At 38.5% G+C, this 20,967-nt stretch overlaps 1 protein-coding gene across 17 annotated transcripts in view; it reads left to right on the top strand.

Annotated features, from left to right (window-relative positions):
- Positions 1-20,967, top strand: part of FRY (FRY microtubule binding protein) — a 428,392-nt gene that overhangs the window by 256,753 nt on the left and 150,672 nt on the right. For all 17 annotated transcript variants that reach the window (XM_055542409.1, XM_055542410.1, XM_055542407.1 and 14 more), the window contains 5 exons: positions 2,219-2,272; positions 13,798-13,937; positions 17,606-17,696; positions 17,924-18,003; positions 18,121-18,201. In XM_055542409.1, the coding sequence (XP_055398384.1) occupies positions 2,219-2,272; positions 13,798-13,937; positions 17,606-17,696; positions 17,924-18,003; positions 18,121-18,201 (446 nt within the window). The remainder of the gene's footprint in view (positions 1-2,218; positions 2,273-13,797; positions 13,938-17,605; positions 17,697-17,923; positions 18,004-18,120; positions 18,202-20,967) is intronic.

The following is a 20,967-nucleotide window of genomic DNA, read 5'->3' as shown; positions in this document are numbered from 1 at the left end:
AAGATTGAACAACACTTACTGTTGCAGAATTGTACACTTAAAAATCGTTAAAACGGTCAATCTTGTGTCATACGTATTTTGCCACAGTGAAAATTATATTAAAAAGTTTATTACAACAAAACAGACACATGCCAGTAAGAGGATCTCTTAGTTGGAGAAACTGGACATCATCAGCCTAGAGATATGATTGATTTGGCATTTGTTTAGCCATTGCCAAGCCATGCCCTGCCCTGTGACTTTAAGTGCTGGGAAAAAGAGGGTTCTGCATTTCTGCAGCTTAGAATAGTCACTAGGGGTGGCCATCAGCTGATCACTCTTGGATGTGTATTTGTACAGGGTAATTCTGTTGATACATTGTGATGTGAGTTTACTCTGTGGTAAGTGCCATGAAAGGGTACATATGCAGAGCTTTGCAGGCATGTGGGGGTGTGGAGCAGATGTTAGGAGAGGACTCAGTGAAAGGCTTCCCTGAGGAAGTGACAGTGACTGAGATTTGACTGGTGAATGACTCTAGGTAATACTCAGCATTTCAGCTTCTTATCCCCACTGGCAGGAATGCTGTCCTGGTCAGCATCCCCACCTAAGTCTCATTTGACACCTTGTGAGCCCTCCATTACTGTTGAGTGATGAGTAAATAAAACAAGGAATAGAAATGTTTCTACGGGGTTTGTTCCAAAGATGTCTGTGGAACCTGGCCCCACCTGTTTTCACTTCTTTGGTTTCACATTTGTATTTTGTTTTACAAAGGGCTTCAGATGACATTAAAACATAGGAAATGCTTCACAATTTATTTGCTGAATTTGTGCTCTCATACGGTCAACTGACTCTGTCTCTTCTTTATTTGTTCTTCTTTGTTCTCAGTTTCATTTTGATATCTGCTCTTCCACCTGTGTGTTCAAGATAATACACTCTGAAGAGAAAATGTTTATTAGCCCTTAAGAACACAGCAGTCTCTTCATTTATGATGAATCTGCATTTTGAAGCTGTGTATTTTGCAAATGAGACAGAGCAGTTAATTCACACCGTTCTCGATTAAGCTTCATGTACCCAGACTGAGCCCATCTTTTTAAGAACAGAGACCCTGGGGGCTGAGGGTGGGGCTCACATCTGCCTTAGACGTGTATGTCTTTTTAGTGGCGGAGAAGACTGGAGAAATGAGACAAGGGAAGGGTCTGTGTGGTCAGCAAAATGTGAACGGACTCTTTCCAGAACATTTACCTTGACTCAAGTAAAGCTTTATTTTTTGATATATAACTTTTTACATGGTTTCTAATCTTAAACCAAATTTGGGTCAGCATTAGCTTCCATATCTGTATCAAAGAACAATAAGGATAAATAGTTATAAAATGCCCTCCTGAAAGGTCAGTGAAGTCTTCCTAATGTAAACAAAGACATCACGGTTAGGAAAATTTGTTTGTGTAGACCTTTGTCACTACCCAGATTATTCTTGCTGAGATTTGAATGCGTTACAAGTCAAAAGATCACGCTCAAAATTCAGCACTTACACCTAGTAACTGTGTGATTCGTAGGCTGTCCCTAAATACCGGACCAATAGTTAGGCCTACGGTAAGTCCCCTACATACAAACTTTCAAAGATGTGAACATGCCCTTGTACACCAGCTGGTGTACTGTAATACTGTACTTTTCAAGGTTATGTAAGATTTAAAATGTTTCCTTTATTTTCTGCTTGTTTTTTAAGTACATGTATTATAAACCTATTATAGTACAGTACTATATAGCCGATTATGTTATTTGGGTACCTAGGCTAACTTTATTGAATTTATGAATGCTGTCTTGGGATGGAACTCATTCATATGTAGGGGACTTAATGTATTTTGTTTCTAAATCTTGGGACCTGAAATGGTGTGTCACTTTCAACTTTTTATTATCTGTGAAGTTCAGAGATAGGTACTAAAATTTCAAACAAATTCCCTAATTTGTATCATGTGATTTTCATTGAAATACATAGGGCCAATTACTACTTCAGATTTGAATGTCTTGATCAAATATGTGAAGATGAATAGCAAAAATCCCGGTGGTGGTGATCAAACACTATACTTTAAGGTTTGAATTGTAAAGAAGAATTTCTTATTTGAAAACTGTCATCTCTGTCTCCCATAAAGGAAGAAATAGATGAGAAAAAATTTAACAATAATGGCCTTTCTTTTGAAATATTTAAGAGCCTCTGGTAATTTTTCTTACATGTTTTTCTTTCTAGGAAAAGCCATTGACAAAATCTCTACAACGTGGAGAAGACCCCCAGTTTGATCAAGTATGTAATATGTATTATATACTGGTTTTTACTTATTTCAAAATGTACAAAGCTAAGGGCTGAGGACTCACTATGGCGTGTAGATGAACTTCCTCAAGGAGGAGGCAGGGATGTGAACCTAGGAGCTAAGTCCTGCAGCTTTTATAGTGACAGCTTATAGTAGCCATTCAACAAATGCCTGTTGGTTTGAAGTGCTGAAGTAATATGAGTAGGTCCTCAATTGGTTGCTTGTGGGATCTTTGTGTATAAGAATTAAAGGAACTGAGAAAAGATGAAGCAACTTCCATTCAAAACCTTTTTGAGATTCTTCTGAATAAATGGTACCACTGATGACCAGATCTCTGCACTAGAGCTTACTTATGTTTGCATCCAGTATTCTGTTGAATGCCGACTATGTGCTTGACACGGCACTAGGCTCTGGAGAGATGAAATTTAGGACAAGTTTTAGCCTTTCAAGAATTCACAATCCTGTGAGAGAGAAACCACCTAAACAGTAATAATTAAAAAACAAAAACAAACCAGTGTGGTTACTTAGAGTCTCATTAGAGAAAGTGATAAATGAGTAAAACAATTTAAAACAATAAATACAAAGAAGGTCCTTTGAAAAATAGATCAGGACTGGTTAAAGGACTTCTGGTTCTAAACATAGATGATAAACATAGGAAACGAGGATCTTACATATTCTGGTTGAGTCACTTCAGGAGGGCTTTATGTGTGTTTAGAATGGTGAATAATGGTATCAGAGGAGGCTGGAGATGTGTGTGTGGTGTTTCCTAAACTTCTGTAGTTAATGACAAAGAAGACAGCATGTTCTTTAAAAACCTCGCTTGGTACCAGTGGAGGAGACAAAGTCCTGCTGGATGCTTAGTAGGCTGGTCTAATACAGTGGGGGTTTTATATTGTCTTATGGAGAACACACACAGAGTACACTTTCTGTAGCTTTGAAATTGCCTTTAATGTGGCGTCTAGAGGAAAATTCTTTGGCTGTTAAGGTCCAGATGTGTTCGACCCAAAAATGTAAGGACTGACTATTGAGACAGAATCCCCCATTTTCTATTTTACAAGCTGTTCCTTGAGTGAGATCTCACAAGTCTGCACTCATAGCCAGTCTTGGAAGGCTGGCATGGCCCTGGCTTTGCACCCTGTCGCTGGCAGAACTGGCTGTTTCCTGGAACGCTGGTGGAGTGGAGTGCGGGCTTCGTCTCTCTGGGTCATGGAGCTGTCCTCTCATCTCACATTATCCTTAGTTGCTGTCACCTGCTTCTCCTTGGGCGGTCAGGGACCTGGAGTGAGTGAGTGGGGTCATCACTTGGGGATTATAGTCATAGCAAGTGTGGCTCTTTCTGTTCTCTTTAAGAATGTGAATATTATCTGTCTTCCACCATTTTTCACTCTATTTTATCTTCTTTGTCTCTATCCTCTTAGATTATCACTCTGTGTTCCTCAAAAAAATTGTGCTTTTTCCCCACTCCAGCTTAATGTACTTCTTTCTTTTTTTCCTCCTGGAGAAGAATATTTTTGCATTCTAACATTCCATATAGTAGTTATTCCCAATAATTTGGCTTAAACACAATTTCTCATTTATTATTCAGCACTCTATTTCTGCATTTCAGCATTGTGGGAAAGAGATAGACTTTGGAATTAGATGGACTCAGGTTTAAATCCCAACTTTGCTGCTTAATTAGCTATAACACTTATAACCCTGCTACTCAAAATGTTGCAACGCAGATTCTCTGCCCTGGCCCCATCCACTGAGGCAGACTCTACAGCTTAAGGAGACCCCCAGGTGACCGCCACACACATTGACACTCGAGAACCATGCTTGTAACACAGATAAATAGATGAAAATGTGTGCTCAGTCATGTCCAACTCTTCGTGACCCTATGGACCGTAGCCCACCAGGATCCTCTGTCTGTGGGATTCTCCAGGCAAGAATACTAGAGTGGGTTGCCATTTTCTTCTCCAGGGATCAAACCCACGTCTCCTGCATTTCCTGCCTTGTTAGGAGGATTCTTTACCACTAGCACCACCTAGGAAACCTGTAACACATCTCTCTATATTAAAGACACTTCTGGAGTGAACCTATAGTGAGATAGTCACTGAGAACTTTCAAATAAGGCACATAAGATTATCCTCTGAAAACCAACCCACAAAATCTGTCTCATTTTAAAGAGAGAGCACAACTCCCAGGCCAGAAGGAAACTTGACTGGAGTTGGTTCCCCTGTGGGTTCAGTGGGGAAAAAAAAAAAAAAAATGTCAGCCAAATCACCTTTGAAAGTGCTGGTACTGTTTTACCAGCAAATTATAAGAATTGTGGGTCTATGGCAAGGCCATGATTGTATCAAGCTCCCTTAGCATTTTGATATCAAAGGTCCAAATTCTGTAATTCCCCTTACTTCAATTCCAGGCAGAAGGATGTTAATCTAAATTCACACAGATGTCCATCTATGGAAGAAGAACATGCTAGGGACGCCTGCTTGGTGCTACAGACTCCATTGAAGGAGCCTGGTGGGTTGCTTCCTTCCATCGAAGGAACTGGAGGGTTCCCAGGTCCTGCTGATGAAAAACTCCTATGTGAATGAGAAATTGTGTGTGTCTTAATAAAGACACACAAGATTTCCAACAGCATTCTGAAAACATATACTGCCACTAACTTATTTTAAATGTGCAAATTACTCAGCACTTGAAAGGAAAATAAATGAAAAACTGTCCTCGTAATAAAGTTCTTTAGTCTAGCAAACATTTATTGAGTGTGTGTGTGTGTATGTGTGTGTGTGTATGTGTACATGTGTGAGACAGAGATGTAAGATGTGGTCCCTGCATTCAAGATAGGAAGGAATCTGACTGGGGAAGACTGTGATGCCAGTTGGAAGGACCTCACCATCTACATGTCAGTAGCTGAAAGATCAAAGTAGAGACTTGATGTTAAAGCCCGTGGGAACAGTGTCCATGACTAGAGAGATCCTTCAAGTTTGGAGGCATTTTGGGAGTTGGAGCATTGATAATGATTTGAGGCAAAAAGGGCTGTAACTAAAACGGAGGCAGAGAAGTAGAAAGAAAGGATGATTATAAGCAACATTATATAAGAAGAATCAATATTGATTAAGAAAAGGAGAAACAAAAAGTTCCTGTAGTTTTCAACGATGATTTGGAATCATTTCTATTCTATTTAACAAACATCGAGTGCCCAAAGCATGCCAGGGTCTGTGCAAGGTGCTGAGTTCACAAAGCAGCAAGGGAGTTTCTACCCTCCAGGAATTCTCAGTTCTAGAGGAAGACAGATACCTGAACAAGTAGCACTACAATGTAAATAGAAGGTATGGTTCAAGTGCAGTGGAACTCAGGTAAGGGAGCAGCTAAGGATTCTAGAGGATGAGACAGAAGATGAGATGGTTGGATGGCATCCCCAACTTGATGGACATGAGTTTGAGCAAGCTCTGGGGGTTGGTGATGGACAGGGAAGCCTAGTGTGCTGCAGTCCATGGGGTCACAAAGAGTTGGACACAACTAAGCAACTGAACTGATTGAAGGATTTTAGAGGATGAGGTGGTTGGATGACATCCCTGAATCAATGGACATGAGTTTGAGCAAACTCAGGGAGACGGTGAAGGACAGGAAAGCCAGGTGTGCTGCCGTTCATGGGGTTGCAAACAATCAGACATGGCTGAGTGACTGAACAACAGTGAAGGATGCTAGAAAGAAGGGCGGGTGTGTCACAGGACTGTGGCGAGAGCAGAAATCAGGTTTCAGGAATAAAGTGAAGCAGGAAGAGTAAGCATCAGCAGTACATGGTGGGCTGATGAAGCAGTTGGCCAGAAGAGGGACCGGTCTTGCGTGGTTCAGAGAGGGGAGAGCAGAGTCAAATGAGGGCTGTGTGTGTTTATAGGACCCTCTTCTGCCACATGTAATACAAGAGCTTAAGGCTGTGCCTTTCTACCAGGTGTATGTCCTTTTTTTTTTTTTTTTTTTTTTTTACAAATTGTTTCCTGTGTACAGGATTATAATTTGATTTCAGTATGCACTGCAGTGCACTCAAAGTTTAGCTTCCATCTGTCACCATAGAGGTGACCCCATGTACCCTTTCTCCTGTCCACCACCTCTTCCTTGGGGTGACCACTTCTCTGCTCTCGGTATCTCCGTGCTCTTTTTTGTTGGGTTTACTCATTTATTTGTGTGTGTGTTTGTTCTTCATTTACATTTGGGCTCAACACCCTTTTTCAGGATGGCTGAGGTTTCTGAGAATCATTCATGACTTCTGATAATTGGTTTTTTCAACAGATTGTTTCTCGTTCCAGAACAGTTACTATCTCAGGGTCCTTTCCCATTCACTTTAGAGTGAGCTGTGCCTGCAGCGAACTCAGGGAGTCTGGAGTTGCTGCTTTTCTTGTTCGGAGCTGATGTAGGACATGCGTTGCTCAGAGGCATCTCCAGTAACCATCTGGGAGGGGCTGTGTTCACATCTGCTGGGGGCCAGAAAAGTTGGCTTAGTTCAGGAATGCAAGCTAAACAGAAGGTTCCAATGGACACCTTGGTTGTTTGTGCTTGAGTATGAGATAGGTGGGTCTTTGTTTTTCCCCATTGTGATTGTCCTGGGTGCCCACGGGGCATTGATTACAGGGCCTCCGGCCTACCCGAATGCCAAAATCTGCAGATACTCAAGTTTCTTATGTAAAGTGGCATAGCATTTGCATATAACCTACACATATCCTCCCGTATACTTTAAATCATCTCTAGATTACTTATGATATGTATTACAATGTAAATGATACATAAATAATTATAAATAGGATTCATATCATTGCCAGAGAGTGGCAAATTGAAGTTTTGCTTTTTGGAACTTCTGGAATTTTTTTCCAAATATTTTTGAACTGTGGTTGGTGAAATCTGTGGATCCAGAGGGCCGAGTCTATACCTAAAAGCAACATTTGTCCGCTCTGATTAAATCTGTCATCAACTTCAGTCATTAACTTAGCCGATGATCTTATCAAAATCAAAATATTTTATGTCTGAGCTTCAGTTTCAATATTTGGAAATGGAAGAGGGGAAAAACGAAATAGGCATGTTTGAAGGTCTGTTGTGAGCCCCACACTTTATAGTTTCTCCTTTAGTCTCCATAAAAGCCCAGTAGAGAAGAATTAAATCCCATTTAGCGCGTCAAAGAAATGGCAACATGGCCAAGCTCATTGTAGCCTATAAAGGGCAGAGCTGTAACTTGAATCCAAAACCGTGTGATCTTCCAGTACACTAATGAAATAATGAAAATTCATCTCGTGAAGATCAGTCTTCAGATAAGCTGCTTTGAGTAGTTGCAGCTGTTTACAGTTCACTGTGACCTGTTCTCTACTGGTGTCATCTCTAGAAGGAAAGTTATGACCAACCTAGATAGCATATTCAAAAGCAGAGACATTACTTTGCCAACAAATGTTCGTCTAGTCAAGGTTATGGTTTTTCCTTTGGTCATGTATGGATGTGAGAGTTGGACTGTGAAAAAGGCTGAGCGCCAAAGAATTGATGCTTTTGAACTGTGGTGTTGGAGAAGACTCTTGAGAGTCCCTTGGACTGTAAGGAGATCCAACCAGTCCATCCTAAAGGACATCAGTCCTGAATATTCATTGGAAGGACTGATGTTGAAGCTGAAACTCCAATATTTTGGCCACCTCATGCGAAGAGTTGACTCACTGGAAAAGACTCTGATGCTGGGAGGGACTGGGGGCAAGAGGAGAAGGGGATGACAGAGGATGAGATGGCTGGATGGCATCACTGACTCGGACGTGAGTCTGAGTGAACTCTGGGAGTTGGTGATGGACAGGGAGGCCTGGCGTGCTGCGATTCATGGGGTCGCAAAGAGTCGGACACGACTGAGTGACTGATCTGATCTGATCTGATACATTCCAGATAAGTTGCTCAAACATTCTCATTAACTGCTCTTGGGATTTTCCTCTAGATGGTATATGTTTATGTCCTTTTGTGGCATTTAGTTCCTTAACGTTAAAAATGCCATCTATGGCCAGGAAACACATGGTAACATAAATCTCTTACAAATCTATATTAGAACTAAATAACTTCTTACCATCTTGGGTAACAATAATTTTCCTTCAGAAGAAGGCCGATGAAATTCTGGTGCTTCAACATTGAGTCTCATGCTGCAGTTCAGTGAAAATCTTATTTTAAATGTATAAGTGAAAAGTAAAATATATAAGCAAGTGAGAGTAAAAACAAATTGGCTGGCTTTGGATTCACATTAGTGTTTTTTTGGTGTTTCTTAAATCATTCTCCAGTGGAAGTGGACCAGAAAGTGGACAAAGGTGTTAAAATTAAATAATGGAGATCTTTTCCTAATTTGCAAGAAAATATATTTAACAAATAGATTTTTACACTTTTAAGTTTTATAATAAATTATTCTTAAGCATTTGGTGTCTGTCATCACTCATTGAAATACTTTAATCTAGCAATAGTATGAAATGTGATCGAGTAAAAAAGAAATTGCATCTGAATTGCTTTCATAGATCAATATTTTGTGGTATCACATAGAGAGAACTCTCCCGCCCTGACACTTGGCCACCTGAACTAGTTTGAGAAATTAAACCATCAATGAAGTTACTTTAAAATTATTTATTAAATGCACCACTCATGAGTAGTCAGCCTTAAAACTTTACAGAATGACTCCACTGAGTAATTATTCATACATTTATGTCTGAAGTTTCCTTCTTTGCATTCAGCAAGTATAAGAAAATGCTTATGAAAAATTAATGTCATAGCTACAGCATAATGGACAGTCTCTTTTAGCCTATTTATATATAAAATGCCAAAGTAAACATTAAGAAAACATTTGCAAAGTACATTTAGTATTCCCCTCTATCCCCCCACCCCCAAAAGAAAACACCAGTATGAAATATTTCTGTGATTCTGTGCACTTCAGGTCCTCAAGCTGCCCAGTACCTAGCTCATCTGTGATGGAAGAATATGATCATTTAAACGCAACAAGAACATCTTTGTAAATGTTCCTCCCCTTTCACAGCGACACAGAGCTAGAATTCATCTCACCATTGGCTCGGCTTCCAGTAAATGAAGGAGCTGAGCAACCAAGAAGCCAGCTAGACCTTACTCCCTTCCTGAGCTTTGAGGGCCAGGTCTTTGCGAATTCCACCCTTCCTTCCTGACAGCCTGAACTCAAAAGGGCAGTAACAGAGAGATGGAAAAAACACACACAGCCACCCCCATGCTGACCTTTCATCTCTTCTAAGACGATCTCAGTGTACTTGCCATGGAAAGTATGCTCAATAGATATAATACCAAGAATGGCTTTAGGAAGACTTTTTCAGGCATAGAAAAAATTATTACAGCTGAGGTTTGAAGAACAGTATTGACATTCTCTAAAAGGAATGTGAATGTGAAAGTGTTAGTTGCTCGGTTGTGTCTGACTCTGTGACCCTATGGACTGTAGCCCGCCAGGCTCCTCTATTCATGGGATTCTCCAGGCAAGAATACTGGAGTGGTTAGCCATTCCCTTCTCCAGAGGATTGTGGGTTACACCTAAGTGAAGTAGCTGAATGCTCTACCTGGAGAGATTTAAGAGTCAGACACAGGTTTCTATCACCTTGATGGGTCTGAAGTAAGTAAAGGAGCTTGTACATATCCCACCCAATGTTTTTTTAAATCAGTGTTTAATTTTAGAGTAGTTTTGGGTTTATAGAAAAGTTGCAAAGGTAGTACAGACGGTTGTCATATACCCCACACCCAGTTTTTGCTATTAACCTCTTACATTATCAAGGTATATTTGTCACAACTAAGAAACCCAACATCAGTACAATATTATGGACTAAACTCTGTATTTCATCTGTTTTTCCTTAATGTGTGTCTTCTGTTCCAGGTTACCATTGAGGATGCCAGATACCATTTAGTTATCATGTCTCCTTAGCATCTCATCCAGATTTGCCCAAGTATTCTTAAATTATTGAAATATAATGGTAGCTACTTTAAGATTTTATTACAGATTCATTAATTAAGGTGGAATTAACCCATGGTCAGGGACTCTGAATTCTGAACCCTTTACCCCTGTGGGAGGAACCCCCTCCGTTTTGTTGTCGTTTAGTCGCTAAGTCGTGTCTAACTCTTTTGTGACCCCATGGACTGTAGCCCACCAGGCTCCTTTGTCCATGGGATTTTCCAGGCAAGAGTACTGGAATGGGTTGCCATTTCTTTCTCCAGGGGATCTTCCCAGCCCAGATATCAAGCCCTGGTCTCCTGCATTGGAGGCAGATGCTTTACCACTGAGCCAATAGGGAAGCCCATTCATTTACCAATTCACAATATTTTAGATGATGGTGACTTGAGGAGAATATCCTTCTGATGCTCGGGTAACTTTAGAGAAAACAAGTAAATGAAACCCTTGACACACTGTAGTTGGCTTTCCTCCAAAAATTTTCTGCTCTTTTATCCACAGGAAGAGCAGGAAAATTTGTTATGACTGTGAATGTTAAAGTATTGGAGGGTGGGGGTAGTGGGTAGCTCTTTTAAAACAAAAAAAACTAGATATTTTAAAATTACAAAAACCTATAAGAGTGACTAGGTTCACCGGGAAAGCTGAAAGCAATAGCCTATTTTTTTTAATATTATTATATTAACCCATAACTAAAGATAATATACAATGTTGAATTATATACATATAATTATAAGAGAGAGAGCATGAAATAAGCTGTCAAGAAATAGGGTCTGAGAAATACAGCATCATTGCCTTGTTCAGTCTTAGGGCTTGCTTTAAAGGTGACAGTGGAAAGTCTTGGTGACATGAAGCATTGATCTTTCATTGCTCCAGCTGCCTGCTTTATAAAAGAAGTTAAGTCTCGCCTGCTTAACTACAGAAATATTTTAGGTTAACTAAGGTTTTCCATTTCTGCTGCCACCTCCCCAGCTCAGGCCCTGAGCACTGTGTGCCTGGGGCTGTTGCAGGATTATCCTTATTCTATTCAAGCGCGTGTGTGTGTGTGTGTGTGTGTGTGTTTGTTCTCTTAACTGCCTTTGGTCCAGCCTGCACGCCACTGCTAGATTAAACCTCCCCAAACACCATTTTTATGAGCTGAGTATTCTACTCAGCAACTTTTCGGAGCTTCTCACTTTCTAGAGAAGAAAATGGAAATTTTTTAGACTGGCATTAAGTACCTTTTTTGGACTTCCTTGGTAGCTCAGACAATAAAGTGTCTGCCTACAATACGGGAGACCCGGGTTCAATCCCTGGGTTGGGAAGATCCCCTGGAGAAGGAAATGGCAACCCACTCCAGTACTCTTGCCTGGAAAATTCCATGGACAGAGGAGCCTGGTAGGCTACAGTCCATGGGGTTGCAGAGTTGGACACGACTGAGTGACTTCACTTTCACTTTCAAGTACCTTTTTTGATTTAGTTCCAACTTAAAATCATCAACTTTGTTTCCCTTCAAAGTCAAATATTTTCTTCTTTCAGTTCCTTCAAAACCTTCATTAATCGTATAATCATTATCAACAAACAACTATTTTGCACTTTCACAACCATAGGATTTCCTGCTTAGGCTCCTTACTTAGTTTCTTTTTTGACTATCATTTTAAATTTCTACCCTTTTTTTTTAAAGGTCCAGGTAAAATCCTACCTTCATTTCTCTTAAACTCCCATCCATCCTCTGTCTCCAGTGGTCTCTCTCCTGAGAACTCCTGCTTTTAATATGCACTCTTAATATGTTAGTATATTTCCTCCTGGTCTTATGTTCTATGCCTGCATATTTATACAATGAAAGAAAAGTGAAAGTGTTAGTTGCTCAGTCATGTCTGACTCTGTGACCCCATATACTGTAGCCCACCAGGCTCCTCTGTCCGTTGAATTTCCCAGCAAGAATACTGGAGCGTGTCACCACTCGTTTTTCCAGGGGATCTTCCCGCCCAGGGATCAAGCCCAGGTCTCCTGCATTGGCAGGTGGATTCTTTACTGTTTGAGCCGCCAGGGAAGCCCTATACTTATATAGGTTCTTTTAGTCTTTTTTCACTTAACATATCCTGAAGGTTTTACAACACAATGTTTTTGAAGCAAGATTGTTAATGGTTTCATAGAAAGTCTACATCAAATTCTACATTGGATTAAGGTATTTACACGTATAGTTGGACATTTGTTTCCATTTTTTTTGTTTTAAGTAAGGGTGTCATAAACATTTTTACTCATCTCTAATTATGTTCTTGAGAGAAATGTCTAAGAGTAGACTTATTAAGGATAATTTTATTAGGTTCTTGATAAGTATTTCCAAATTACCTTCCAGATGTTATGCCAGTTTTTTTGGTCTATCTGTAGTGTATGAACATGTTCGTCTTATCATTGTCTCATCAGCACTAGGTTTTATGATTTGCCTGTACTGTTTGTTAATTAAGTAGTTAAGACCTAACTCATTGTAGTTTGACATGTTCCAGTTATAAGGTCTTCATCAGAGAGATGTTTTGCAAATATTTTCTCCCAGTCTATGGCTAGTCCTTTCATCACTTAACAATATCCCTCTAAAAGCATAAACTTTTGATTTTGGTGATTTTCAGTAGGTCGAATTCTCGTGAACTCTGCTTTTGGTTTGGTCCCTAAGAAATCCTTGCCTACCTTAAAGTGGCAATATTTTCTCCTATATTTTCTTCAGAAGTTTTATAGTTCTAGATGTAATACTCAGGTCTACGATCCATTTTGATATCATTTTTGCATATGAGATATGGATTGAGTCTCATTTGGGGGATGATAGTAAAAGATCAGGAATCTTTCCAAAATAAGGAAAGTAGAATAACTCATCTATCAAAAGCATGTTTGTTTTTTGAAGAAGAGGGGAGATGTTTGCCTTTAACATAGGGTACATTATTGCTACTCACTTATTGAGTCTAATTTGAGGCATACTTCACATTGTATATGATTGATTACTGGCAGAAAACCATATATTGTATTGCTGCTGCTGCTGCTGCTGCTGCTAAGTCGCTTCAGTCGTGTCCGACTCTGTGCGATCCCAGAGACGGCAGCCCACCAGGCTCCCCCGTCCCTGGGATTCTCTGGGCAAGAATATTGGAGTGGGTTGCCATTTCCTTCTCCAAGTTGTATTACAACTTAGGTTATTTGGGGGATAAACTTGTTTATTTCACCTAAGCCATTAGTATAATTATATTAATTAATGTATTTATTTGTATAACAAGCATTTTTCAGGATCTAAGAAGTACAAGGCACTGTACTTATTAGGTGGTATGGGACAATAATTTCTTTGCGGTCCGTGCAATTAACATCTGATTTCTAGAATGAAAGGGAGTCAAAGTAATTAACTTTCTTAAGCCACAAAGTTACTATTGTGTGAAGAGCATCTGTCAACAGTAAGAAACTTGGGTTCTTGGGAATGCATGTACTAAAAAGATTATTAAGGAGAGGAGTGTGCTGAATAAGAATATTTTGTAGTGCCTATGGTTTGGAGTTATTTGTGAAATAAAAAGTTTCTCAGTAATTGGCAGTGCCACGCAAGCTTTTTTAATCACCTGCTTTTCCCTATAGGTCATCAGTTCAATGAGCTCCCTTTCTGAATACTGCCTGCCTTCCATTCTACGTACATTATTTGACTGGTATAAAAGGCAAAATGGCATTGAGGATGAATCGCATGAGTACAGACCAAGAACCAGCAATAAATCCAAAAGGTACATTTCTTTTATATAAAGATTATGAGGATTATTCTTTCTCTCTTTCTTTTCTCCTAAGGAACCAATCTGAGTGGGAGTTGGGGATGCCACTAGACCTTCTGACCTCTTTGCACTTGAGCCTAGGCTGCAGGGGCCCCTTTTCTAGCAGGTGTCACCTTCGGAATGTTAGTTGCTATGAGCCGCCACAGGTTGGAATGGTTCCATGACTTTATTTTGCCAGTGGTGGGGGCAAGGTGTCAAAGACCCCAGGTAACCCCCTTGCCTGCTTCTCTCCTGGGCTCTCTCTCCTTTGGTGCACAGTTAAAGGCAGAAAGCCCGCAGCAGGCCCTGCAGGACATTCCCTAGATACTCGGATTCTCTTCATAACCTTGGGCGCCCAGGGTACTGCAGTGGGAAGGTCAGTGGATTGGACCTTAGGGATAGTCCCAGAACTGCCACCAATTAGCCATGAGACTCTGGGCAACTCCCTACCTGTCTGAACCTCAGCCTCTTCATGGGCAAAAGTGGGGAAGTCAGATCACCCCATCTCTAGCTTCCCTTCCGGCTAAGATTTGCCTGTTTGTTCTGTGGTTCCCTTCTCTTGTGGATTTGAAAAGTAGAACTTGCTGCTACTTGTGCTGTTCAGGCATAAAACTTAAGACGCTTGGTTGATCTGTCCAATGAATGTATGTCCCCCAGAGTTCTAAGTAAATATGTATAATTTTGTGTGTTTGAAATCAACCTAATAAAGCAAGGTAGCAAATAAGAAAGTTTAATACATTTACCTTTCTTTAAAAAATGAGAGATTATTTTATTTATTTATTTTAATTGGAGACTGATTACTTTACAATATTATTTTAAAAACACAGATTTCTCCACATGGATTATACATTTTTAAAATGCTTTTAAAGACAATATAATGGAAATTAATCACTCAGAAAATCAGATATTAACTACTACTTGTGAGTGATTTATCCTTCTCATGTTTCTTGACACGCCAGTGCTTAAAAATATGTAAACTTCTCTTGAAATTGAAGACTTATTATTTTACCAAATTACATGTCATCTGAACTTGTAATTTCATGTTGCAATATGCTTGACTTTTATGCAAGATTTATTTACTTTTTTTTTGGAGATGAAATTAATAACTTTTGTATATTGAATAATTATTCTAGTTGAAGAAGGATTTTTTAATGGAGATAATTCATATGCTATAAAATGCATCCTTGTAAAGTGTGAGTCAGTGCTTTTAGTTTATTCACAGGGTCGTATAGCCATCTCATTGTCTCATTCAAGAATATTTTTATTACCCTAAAAAGAAACCCATACCAATTAGCAGTTTCTCATAAATTACTTTTTAATGTATCAAATTTAAAGGTAGAATTTCAATTCTGTGTCTGAAAATGATTCAGTCTGTATGATTAATAAGTTCATCCACTTATTAATTTAGTATTTTCCCCATATAACATGGCAGCTTATTAATAGATACTAAAACTTTCTGGGGGTGGAAAGTGGGACAGTTTGAATGTGCTTAATTCAGTTAGTTTTAGTTTTTTGTTCAGAATTGAGTTAGTAAAACTAGATTTTTTCATAAACTGATTTCTGTATGGATTGAAAATAATTGGCTTTTAGATTGTGTTACTGATTATTTCCAGGAGATCAGAGTAATTGCCAAGATCAAATACAGAATTGGTACAGTGAAATTCAATTCAGTTGCATTTTAGTTAGCAGTTGGAAGCTTAAAATAAGAGAGAGAATATGTGTTTTGGAGAAAACCAAAAGAATGAGGGTCTCTAGAACGTGAGGTAGCTAACAATGGGGTTTTTATTATTAGAAACAAGAAAAGAAGAACTTTAGGAAGAAGCATAAGCAATTGAAAACAGTCAAATGTGATGGAGGTGTGTTTGGGTTATGATCTCTAAGATTGTGTATGATTTCTAAGATTAGTATAATATCAACATTTTGACTGCCAAATAAATTTGTCAGATGCCTCTGGCTCCTGGCAGAGAGACCTCAAACCAGCAACAACGTGAATTCATTATTGGAAACGCATATGTCTTCCTTTTATTTGAAAGCATAAATTGACTGATCAAATAAAATTGAAGCAGGAGTTTAATTTTTTTCCTACTCCCAATTTTTTTTTGTTTTGCTACTTTCTCAAGGTCCTCTGGCCCCTTTTGAAGACCCCAGTAGCCCTCCCCTCTCCACGTCTGCTGGCCATCTTTCAGAGTTTGCCTTCCCTTTGGTCTACAGACTTCTTGTTTCTCTTCTCCATGATGTAATCTCTAGGTCAGACTTGCAGACGCCCTGTGTTTAACGTAGCTCCATATGTTTTCCTCTCCTCCCTTCATCTGGCAGCAGCACTTTCTAATTCTGGTGGGTCTTGAAGGGCTCCAGGTAGATGATTTGGTCCATCGCTCTCCCTCCTGGCAGGACTGTTTGTTAATGATTCTGAAGAATGAGCTCTTACCCGGTTCATACATTTCCCCTTGCAAGTTAAAGATGCAGCTTCCTTTGTTGACCTGCTCTGTCACCTACCAGGCTTAACTGAACGCTCTCAAGGCTGCAGAACTCCTCCAAAGTTCTTTTTTTTTTATCTTTTATATGCTTTCTTCTCATTTTCTCTGGACTGAAGAGAAAAACGTTCCGTATTTAAAAGTATTTTGAAAATATCTACCTGACAAATCCAAATTCCATCATCCTTTCTCATGAGTTTTATTTAATAGACAAGTACTGAGCAGTTGTGTGTTTGGGAGACTCTACTAAATACTTACACGTTTTAATACTCAAGCAAACCTTACTATAATGACTGTTATTATTTCCATTTTGTAAATGGAAAAATTACTGGTAAGTGGAAGAGCCGTAATTTTCACCCAGGACTGTTCCACACCAAAACCAACGCTCTTAGCCACTGTTCTTTGCTAAGGAGCTTGGCAGTCACTTCATTTGTTCAGTTCCAAATTAGCCCTCAATCAGTTCATTAGAGAAGCAGGAAATGAAGGGAGGGAGGTAAAAACTCATACTTCTGTCCTCCTGACGGTGCTTATTCTGTTCCCTAACTTTTGATGAGTTCAGATGACTCTCCTTTGCCCCTTCTACCTCTTCGTCCATCTGCTCTTTAATCTTTCTCTCTTCCACCACCCCTTGACATCTTCTTTCTTCCTCTCATTAATCTCAAGTGGCCAAAGGTCAAGAGAAAGGGCCGGGAAGGCAGGGGGAACAACATTTAACACTGATCCTTCTCCACCCACAGTAGTACAGTCCTACTCCCATTGATAATCATACTATTTCTTTCCATTGTTTTGATCTTTTCACAAGATCCTCTTAAGTGTCTACCTCTAACCTGGGAGCCCTGGGTCCTGTTTGTTTCCATCTTCAAGATGGTAGGATTCCTAGATTGAAAGGTACCTTAGGAAGGTCCACAAGATAAGATTGTAGGTTCCCAAATAGTGACTCAAGTTGACTTGGTTGAACATTTAAAATATGATGTCAGATACTCTGATCCACAGTGTGTCCATTGCACACTTATTATAGGAATAACTTCAGTGTGTATTTATCACTGCAGTCTTGTCATAACAAAATTGGTTTGCAGCCCATTGGGGATGAATCCTAGATTTTTGATGAATTATATCACTTGGAGAATGTCTTTAGTGCCTATTTAATGTGAATATTTTAAACTTTTACAGTGATGAACAGCAGCGAGATTATTTAATGGAAAGACGGGACCTCGCCATTGATTTTATTTTTTCTTTAGTATTAATAGAAGTTTTGAAACAGGTAGGTCATCAATTTAATGTTACCTTTAGATAAGGTTTATTTATCTAATAGCAACTTATATTTTTGAGGTCTAAGTTTATTAAATTGTTCATGAATTTCAAATACCATGTCACATGAACTATATTGCTTGATGGCTAAAGGCTGTCTATAGTCCAGTGGAAGTATTCTTATTGATTTGATCTTAAATATTCCCTTCCAAGCTAAGAACCATCTTTTCTCTTTTCCAGATTCCACTTCATCCTGTAATAGACAGTTTAATACATGATGTTATTAACTTGGCTTTCAAGCACTTTAAGTACAAAGAAGGGTAAAGTAATTTCTTTCCTTCAAATTTTGAAGAAGTCGGGTGCTTAAAATGAAATCGAGTTTGCTCTTCTCAGATGACCAGGGGGATTCCTCACTTGCCTAATTGTATCTTGTCTAGGTACCTTGGTCCTAACACTGGCAATATGCACATTGTGGCAGACCTGTATGCAGAAGTCATTGGCGTGCTGGCACAAGCTAAGTAAGTGAACCTCAGAATCCTTCACCATAAGAACATGAGTGTCTGTGCCATCCAGCCCTACTCCCAGAAAGGGGAAGGGTGTGAGCTTACAAGAAACTTAGGGTTTATTTTTGCTGTGTGTGTCCTGTTGCTGAGCCTCACTAGAAGCTCCCTGAGGCAAGTACCACATCTTCTTCCAATTTGTTTTCTCCGTTACCTTTTTCACTTGGCAGTCGGGCCTGATGCTACCAAGAGTCCATGAGTTTCAGACTACTGCATCCAAGAAGGAAATGGCCTAACCACAGTACTTTTCTTCCTGCTCAATTTTTCAAAGAAGTTTATCAGGTTTAAAAGTCTTGTGTTCTATATTTCATGAGTGGGTGGTTACAGTATAGCATCCATGAATGGGAAAATTCCATTCTAGAATGTCCCTTTACTATAGACCTTACTTAATTCAGCCGCGCTAAAAATGTCCCAGACTCTGTCATGGAAACAAGTTGGAAAATTCTCATTGCTAAATTTATCTGGCCCCATAACACTATTTAGCAGGCTAGAACAAAATGGTATTAGACTATTAGCAATAAGATACTTCTTCCAAAAGTGATGTCACACCCTGTTCACCCTTCTTCATCTTATTCAACCCAGAGGCAAATCGGGCAAGATCCTGGATGCCTAAGTTAGGCCAAGTGAGCCAGAAACTTAATGTGAATCCAAGCCAAGAGACCAGCTTGGAACAACAGTGATGCCCTGATCTTTGTGAAATGCAACCCTCAGAAAGATTTTTATCTTCAAGAGATGGAATTTCCTAACTTAGCAGCATGGAAACACTCAATTTATCAAAAAACAAAAGTTTTTTAAAAGCACTTACTCAGCAACTTTAACTAGCCAAACGGTAGAAATAACTCAGGAAACAGGCCCCCAAAACTCCTTGACATGACTTTTTTAATCTAACCCTGTTTGTCTGTTCATCTTGACTACCTAATCTTTTCTAACACATGAAACATCCGCATTAGATCAAAGAGAGGTGGGTACACCTACGCAATGAGAAATTTCAGCCTCAAAACCTGACAGCAATAGAGAGGAAAGAAACGGACCCAAACATACATAAGAACTAAACAGTAGAATTACCTGGAGCATTTTGCATGAGAATATATATTGTAGTTTTATTATATAGCCCATTGTAATAATTGTGGCTCATGAGTCATTAAAAAAATGTATAATGCATTTTGGAGAGATTTCTATTACAATTAAATAATGAAAGTACTGGCTTTTTGAAGGGATAAGTTGCAATTATCTGGCAGATTAACTCATATGTCTCTACCTCATACCTAGAAAAGATCAGAAAAATGACTTGTTAATATGTATTTTGGCTGGTTTGTCAAATCCTGAAAATCTCATCATATTCCTTTGTAATTATCCTAGCATAACTTATACAATCATTTGGAAAGTTTAATATGCCAAAAATGACTTCTTGTGTTTTTCTTAGTTTTTATGAACTGTACCTAACAATATCAGTTACTATAGAAGGACTTTCCTTAGCTACATCGATTTTCAATTGAGAATGAATTGAGAGATGTCATAATTAAAACAACACTTTAAGGTTGAAGGAATTTCCACATTAGGTCAGATTTATGATCCACTGAGGCACTGTTTCTTGCCAATAGCGACTTTTTCAATTTTCATGATGTCAATATTTGTCTCAGTTCTGCAATAGTAGGCTATAACAAATACCTCAATTTGGATAATTGTCCAGCACTTTCTAGTCACAAGAAAATGCATTCACCAATAGGTTCTTGAAGTAATTGCAGTAATATATAGTAATCACAGTGATAAATTCTCAAATGGTCAGTATAGAGTTAACCTTTTGGGTGTCATACTACAAATTATCATATTACGTTCTTCTCATTAGTATACCAGAACCATTTCTTTATTGTCGCCTTAGAAAATTACTGCTTCCTTTGTTCTCGGTGGGGAAAAAAAAAGGATGTATGCTTATCTGATACAGGATGGTTATCTTTCTTAAAAAAATAAACTTGAGTAATGTAACAGTTCTAATTTTAGATTTTATATCTAGATCCCAGTGGTAATATATACAAAATATTTTCTTCATTCTGACTTTAGTTACTAATGCTTAGTTTGGTCTTTAAGTTTTAGCAGAAACACTATTTTTACTCTTACTAGTGATAATGTGCTTAATTCCTATCATAGAAATTTTTTTGCTATTAAGTGATGTTCACCCAGGGTTTAGCACTTTCAAAGTTAAAGTTAAAATTAGATTTTTTTAAGATAAGTTTTGGGGGTTAAAGTCTGGTATATTCATTTAAATAGTGATGTTTTTTTTAAGATTCATAATTCCAAAATTTTTCTCTTTTTATATGATATAATTTTAATGTATATATTTTATATTCTCACTTTAATAGTAATATAAATATTGTGCATTCTATACATTTTAAAGCAGGAGCTGAATAGTTTTTAGTTACTGTATTTACTAAAGAATATTGAACACAAAAAGCATGGTTATTGAAAAGAAATTTATTTTTCCCTAAAATTATTTTAAGAGAAAATAACTTTTAAGTATGAGTAGGTTTCTAGATTATTTTTATTTTAAAATAACATGTTTATGTCATTTAGAACTTTTTAAAGTAAAACATAGCCATATTTATTTTTAAATGAAAAATAGACATTTAGCCACTAACTTGTGAGAATGTTGAAATAATAACATATATAAATAACCTGCCTTTCCCTACCTCTCCTTGTTTTAGTCATGGATTAGAAAAGGAAAGCATG

This window comes from Bubalus kerabau, chromosome 12 (assembly GCF_029407905.1).
Source record: "Bubalus kerabau isolate K-KA32 ecotype Philippines breed swamp buffalo chromosome 12, PCC_UOA_SB_1v2, whole genome shotgun sequence".
Classification (NCBI taxonomy): domain Eukaryota; kingdom Metazoa; phylum Chordata; class Mammalia; order Artiodactyla; family Bovidae; genus Bubalus; species Bubalus kerabau.
The sequence above is the reverse complement of the archived record's forward strand: the minus strand, read 5'-3'. Positions and strand labels throughout refer to the sequence as shown.